This window comes from Entelurus aequoreus, linkage group LG28 (genome assembly GCF_033978785.1).
Source record: "Entelurus aequoreus isolate RoL-2023_Sb linkage group LG28, RoL_Eaeq_v1.1, whole genome shotgun sequence".
NCBI lineage: Eukaryota > Metazoa > Chordata > Actinopteri > Syngnathiformes > Syngnathidae > Entelurus > Entelurus aequoreus.
Window position 1 is genome coordinate 25365217 of NC_084758.1, and position 7108 is coordinate 25372324.

The 7108-nt window shown below is 43.0% G+C and overlaps 1 protein-coding gene across 3 annotated transcripts in view; it reads right to left on the minus strand.

Annotated features, from left to right (window-relative positions):
* Positions 1–714: 714 nt before the first annotated feature.
* Positions 715–7108, minus strand: part of LOC133645171 (solute carrier family 4 member 11-like) — a 96539-nt gene continuing 90145 nt past the window's right edge. For all 3 annotated transcript variants that reach the window (XM_062040020.1, XM_062040022.1, XM_062040023.1), the window contains 2 exons: positions 4727–4922; positions 715–903 (listed from right to left, as the gene is read on the minus strand). In XM_062040020.1, the coding sequence (XP_061896004.1) occupies positions 730–903; positions 4727–4922 (370 nt within the window). In that variant the 3' untranslated portion in view covers positions 715–729. The remainder of the gene's footprint in view (positions 904–4726; positions 4923–7108) is intronic.

Sequence of the window (7108 nt, forward strand, 5' to 3'; positions counted from 1 at the left end):
TGTTTTGGTATCCTGGAGCATTCAAAGTTCCTTTCACTGGAGTTAAGGGGCCAAGCCCAACTCCTGAAAAACAACCCCACACCATAATTCCTCCTCCACTAAATTTCACACTCTGCACAATGCAGTCCGAAATGTAGCGTTCTCCTGGCAACCTCCAACCCCAGACTGGTCCGTCAGATTGCCAGATGGAAAAGCGTGATTCATCACTCCAGAGAAGGCGTCTCCACTGCTCTAGAGTCCAGTGGCGACGTGCTTTACACCACTGCATCCCACGCTTTGCATTGGACTTGGTGATGTATGGCTTAGATGCAGCTGCACGGCCATGGAAACCCATTCCATGAAGCTCTCTGCGTACTGTACGTGGGCTAATTGGAAGCTCACACGAAATTTGGTGGCTGAGTTGCTGTTGTTCCCAAACTCTTCCATGTTCTTTTAATAAAGCCGACAGTTGACTTTGGAATATTTGGGAGCGAGGAAATTTCACGGCTGGATTTGTGGCACAGGTGGCATCCTAATCACTGAGAGCGGCCCATTCTTTCACAAATGTTTGTAGAAACAGTCTCCATGCCGAAGTACTGGATTTTACACACCTGTGGCCGGGCCGAGTGATTAGGACGCCTGATTCTGATCATTTGGATGGGTGGCCAATTCCCTTTGGCATTATAGTGTAAGTCCCATTTCCGTTTGTGTCAGCTGACACCCATCAAGTTAAAAGCTGTAAAGGTGTCCTCACCTGATCGGGACGAGCAGGATCATCAGGAGGGGGAAGACCATCTTCATGTAGGGCAGGGGGTACATGCCAAAGGCACACAGGATGACCAGCTGGATCATCTGCAGCCCCGTGAAGTAGTGGACCTTCCTCTGGGGCACACGGCGGATGTAGTGGGTCGGGGGATAGGCGGTCTGCGTGAGGGTTAAAAAAAGTAGAAAACCATTGACCATCATATAAGACATAGTTTATCCAATGGGAGACTGAGGGCAGCAGGAAGAGGGAGTATAATACTGCAGCCTTTAGCGCTAAGCTTGTTGTTTAGCATACAATACAAAAGAATCATACGGACTGGATCATATTTTGGCACCCTTCAACTGCACACCTAAGGCTGGAAATTGATGGAAACATGCACCTCTGCAGTGTCGCGTGTGCTGTTTTTTTTCTCTGACAAACAAACCACATGGTGGCGCTGTTGTTGAATCCCATGCGAAGGATTGACTTGGAATTTCTCCCACAGCTCAATGCTCTACTACAAAGCACCCCATTAACTAGGGATGTCCGATATCGGACTGCCGATATCATCGGCCGATAAATGCTTTAAAATGTAACATCAGAAATTATCGGTATCGGTTTCAAAAAGTAAAATGTATGGCTTTTTAATACGCCACTGTGTACACGGACGTAGGGAGAAGTACAGAGCGCCAATAAACCTTAAAGGCACTGCCTTTGCGTGCCGGCCCAGTCACATGATATCTACGGCTTTTCACACAGACAAGTGAATGCAAGGCATACTTGGTCAACAGCCATATAGGTCACACTGAGGGTAGCCGTATAAACAACTTTAACACTGTTACAAATATGCGCCACACTGTGAACCCACACCAAACAAGAATGACAAACACATTTCGGGAGAACATCCACACCGTAACACAACATAAACACAACAGAACAAATACCCAGAACCCCTTGCAGCACTAACTCTTCCGGGACGCTGCAATATCCCCCCCCCCCCCCCCCGCCCCACCTCAACCTCCTAATGCTCTCTCAGGGAAAGCATGTTCCAAATTCCAAGCTGCTGTTTTGAGGCATGTTAAAAAAAAAAAAAGCACTTTGTGACTTCAATAATAAATATGGCAGTGCCATGTTGGCATTTCTTTCCATAACTTGAGTTGAAGTTGTTCTCTTATTTTGGAAAACCTTGTTACATTGTTTAATGCATCCAGCGGGGCATCACAACAAAATTAGGCATGATAATGTGTTAATTCCACAACTGTATATATTGGTATCGGTTGATATCGGTATCTGTAATTAAGAGTTGGGCAATATCGGATATCGGCAAAAAAGCCATTATCGGACATCTCTACCAATAACTTACAGGGGTCTTATAATACAAAACCAACTTTTCTTGCCTGTTGGTACCTGTTTTTGTGTATTTAAGATCTGCATAAGTCAGGAAAATGTGAAATCAAACCATGGAGTCATGGCGCAGGTATTTAAAAAACAATCTTGCCTTCTTCCAAACTTGAGACTTAAGTGACGTACTTTGCCTTAGTTAGATATCTCCATATATGGTAGAGGTTAACCCAGCTTTGCGCGGGTCTACCATTTTTATTCAGTTGTTGTCACCGAGTTCCTTCTTTTTCTCTGTCCTCTTGAAGTGGGGCAGACTGGCTCATAGATGCACATGCATGCTAAAATCCTCCGCTATTGCCGTCTCTAATACAAAGTAGCCTATACCGTAAATTCCGGACTATAAGCCGCTACTTTTTTCCTAGTTTTTGAACCCTGTGGCTGCTAATAAATGGATTTTTTTCTTCTTCGCTAATGCCCATAATGTTTTGTGTTCAATAGTTTGCATTAAACCCAAGCAGAAGACTAAAAAGGTGTTGTTGTTTGTGCTATGGCGCCATCTCTTGGACGAGTCCGCTCACTGCAGGTATTGCGGCTTCTAAATGTACTCCTGTTTTGATACCGTAAACCGGAAAAAAAAAATCGACCATAGCGTTTTTACTCACAAGGATTCTTTATTCATCACTCCAAGCAACGTTTGTAAGTTTTACAATACAACTAAAACAATTCTTACTTACTTGTGTGTGATGTCTGTAGGACATCACACAGGGGAACGCTTTAGTAAGTAAGAATTGTTTTAGTTATATTGTAAAACTTACAAACGTTGTTTGGGGTGATGACTTAAGAATCCATTAAAGTAGAAACGCTCACTCTACTTACTGCACTTAAAGGCCTACTGAAAGCCACTACTACCGACCACGCAGTCTGATAGTTTATATATCAATGATGAAATCTTAACATTGCAACACATGCCAATACGGCCGGGTTAACTTATAAAGTGCAATTTTAAATTTCCCGCAAAACTTCCGGTTGAAAACGTCTATGTATGATGACGTATGCGCGTGGCGCCAATGGTTGAAACGGAAGTATTGGGACACCATTGAATCCAATACAAAAAGCTCTGTTTTCATCGCAAAATTCCACAGTATTCTGGACATCTGTGTTGGTGAATCTTTTGCAATTTGTTTAATGAACAATGAAGACGGCAAAGAAGAAAGCTGTAGGTGGGATCGGTGTATTAGCGGCTGGCTGCAGCAACACAACCAGGAGGACTTTGAGTTGGATAGCAGACGCGCTATCCGACGCTAGTCGCCGACCGCATCGGTGATCGGGTGAAGTCCTTCGTCGCTCCGTCGATCGCTGGAACGCAGGTGAGCACGGGTGTTGATGAGCAGATGAGGGCTGGCGTAGATGGAGCGCTAATGTTTTTAGCATAGCTCTGTGAGGTCCCGTACCTAAGTTAGCTTCAATGGCGTCGTTAGCAACAGCATTGTTAAGCTTCGCCAGGCTGGAAAGCATTAACCGTGTATTTACTGGTCCATGGTTTAATAGTATTGTTGATCTTCTGTCTATCCTTCCAGTCAGGGGTTTATTTATTTTGTTTCTATCTGCAGTTAAGCCCGATGCTATCACGTTAGCTCCGTGGCTAAAGTGCTTCACCGATGTATTGTCGTGGGGATAAAAGTCACTGTGAATGTCCATTTCGCCTTCTCGACTCTCATTTTCAAGAGGATATAGTATCCGAGGTGGTTTAAAATACAAATCCGTGATCCACAATAGAAAAAGGAGAAAGTGTGGAATCCAATGAGCCAGCTTGTATCTAAGTTACGGTCAGAGCGAAAAAAGATACGTCTTGCACTGCACTCTAGTCCTTCACTCTCACGTTCCTCATCCACGAATCTTTCATCCTCGCTCAAATTAATGGGGTAATCATCGCTTTCTCGGTCCGAATCGCTCTCGTTGCTGGTGTAAACAATGGGGAAATGTGAGGAGCCTTTCAACCTGCGACGTCACGCTACTTCCGGTACAGGCAAGGCTTTTTTTTTTATCAGCGACCAAAAGTTGCGAACTTTATCGTCGATGTTCTCTACTAAATCCTTTCAGCAAAAATATGGCAATATCGCGAAATGATCAAGTATGACACATAGAATGGATCTGCTTTCCCCGTTTAAATAAATTTTAAAAAAAATTCAGTAGGCCTTTAAGCACTACCGGTAAATGGAAGGATACCGCAGTGAGTGAACTGGTCCAAAAGATGGCGCCATAGCACAAACAACAAAACACCCTCTCTGTGTATTTGTTTGTTTTTTAACTTTTTATTTTAGCCGTTGGCAAATAAAAAAATTGTAAGTTAACCGCACAGTCTTATATGCCGCAGGGTTTAAAGTGTAGGAAAATAGTAGCGTCTTATAGTCCGTAAATTAGGATATTCACGTTTACATTGTTCCTTATGGGGAAATGTTTCGCTATACAAACTTTTCGGTTTGCAAACCATGTTCAAGAACCAATTAGGTTGGTAAATGGAGGTTCCACTGTAATTTCAAAATGTTGACGGCTCCTGCATTTTGAGCACAACACATGGGGGCGCCATTACTGCCCGCTAATCAATGCACATGAAAAATGATGTCCAGACAGGCCCCCTCGCCATCCATCCGTCTTGCGCACCTGTTCCTTCAGCAGCAGGGCCATGCGGTCCACCATCTGGTTCCCGTCCAGCGACGTGGCGGCGATGTAGAGAAAGAGCCCGTAGAGAACGGGCTTGGGTATCCACTGCAGAGGAATGGGCAGCATGAAGGCAGACAGGCCGATCAGGATGTTGGCGGCCAGCGAGGTCAGGCGTGTCTCCTTCACGCTGACGATACTGGTAGGCATCAAGAAAAACAAAAACAAAGCTTCGTCAGGGATTTTTTTATTTAGTTTTTTGTAGTTCAAGCCATCCTTGAGACGCTCATTATCGACATTCCGAGACAAAAGGAGTAAATATTTTCACTGGCGTGGGTTTGTTTGTTTTTTGTGCCACCTTCTGTCTGCAGGGTTTGGCAGACCTGTTGTGGAAATCCGAAAAAGTGCCTTCATTTTACTTTAAAAGTCCACTATTATGCTCAACTAACTTAGATGAAGTCGTAACAGTATTATGTGTCTGGTCACCAAACGTGGAAAATATCTACAGCAAGGGTGTGTTGAGGGCCACGTAGCAGTTATGGCTGCCCTCACAGGGCCGCTTTTAACAGCAAATACACTATATTGCCTAAAGTATTTCGCCACCTGCCTTGACTCACATATGAACTTGAAGTGCCATCCCATTCCTAACCCATCACGTTCAATATGATGTCGGTCCACCTTTTGCAGCTATTACAGCTTCAACTCTTCTGGGAAGGCTGTCCACAAGGTTGCGGAGTGTGTTTATAGGAATTTTCCACCATTCTTCCAAAAGCGCATTGGTGAGGTCACACACTGACGTTGGTCGAGCAGGCCTGGCTCTCAGTCTCCGTTTTAATTCATCCCAAAGGTGTTCTATTGGGTTCAGGTCAGGACTCTGTGCAGGCCAGTCAAGTGCATCCACACCAGACTCTGTCATCCATGTCTTTATGGACCTTGCTTGTTGTGTTGGAAGAGGAAGGGGCCCGCTCCAAACTGTTCCCACAAGGTTGGGAGCATGGAATTGTCCAAAATGTTTTGGTATCCTGGAGCATTCAAAGTTCCTTTCACTGGAACAAAGGGGCCAAGCCCAACTCCTGAAAAACAACCCCACACCATAATTCCTCCTCCACCAAATTTCACACTCGGCACAATGCAGTCCGAAATGTAGCGTTCTCCTGGCAACCTCCAAACCCAGACTCGTCCATCAGATTGCCAGATGGACACCTGTTTGTAGAAACAGTCTCCATGCCTAAGTGCTGGATTTTATACACCTGTGGCCGGGCCAAGTGATTAGGACACCTGATTCTCATCATTTGGATGGGTGGCCAAATACTTTTGGCAATATAGTGTATATTCATTTGCCTATTGCATATTTTTCTGTACACTGTTTTTACAACATATTACCATAAATGGAAAAAAAGCACCACTGTTTTTTTATAGTAAAAAATGGCAGCTTAGTCGCCAGAACTTCACTGTATCATTTACGGTGGATTTTTACATTAATGTAAATGTAATTTTTTAAAATTCTGGCCAATGAGCTGCCAGTTTTTCTTTACAGTAAAAAAATCACAAAAAAATATATACAGTAATACATTGCAAAAAGATTTTTATGTAAAAAAACAACAACTGGCGGCTCAGCCACCAAAATGTTACTGTAAAAAACTGATGGTAGAATGTCCAATTTACAGTAATATGCTGTAAAAAAACAACCAAGGTCTATTGTCTTATTTCAACAATTTGATGGATAATTTGCTTTGAAATCAAGCAGATATTGAAGTATTTATTTTCAATATTACATCTGTTGCATATTGGATATTTTCTCTTAAAGTTGAATGTGTCTCAGACTTGACTGTCCTTAGTTTTATTCCGCTTTTAAATGTGTATTTTAACTACTCTGCAACACTTTGTGAAACTTGTATTCTTTTTTTAATTCCTATAAAAATAAAGTGGATTGGATGGTAATATTCAAGTTTAAAATGTATGCAGTACATGTATTTTTTTCTGTCAAAATGGAGAGAATGACTTTGACGTATATTATTTCCAGGTGTTTGTGGGACACATTAAATGAAGTGGCAGGCCAGATCTGTGATCTACCGCTTTGTGTGGTGGGGGGAGAAAGAGGGCTTCGCTACACATCTTAAAAGCCTGGAGCTCTACCAATGATCAGTCGCTACAGACATGGGAGTTTGTTCATTTTGTTTTTCTTTCAACGTACAGGTTAGCAAAATATGAACACTATTGTCGCTAACGTTTGAGTCCTATGTTGCTTATATTTACCGTATTTTTCGGCGTATAAGTCGCACCGGCCGAAAATGCACAATAAAGAAGGAAAAAAACATATGTAAGTCGCACTGGGGTATAAGTCGCATTTTTTGGGGGAATGTATTTGATAAAAGCCAACACCAA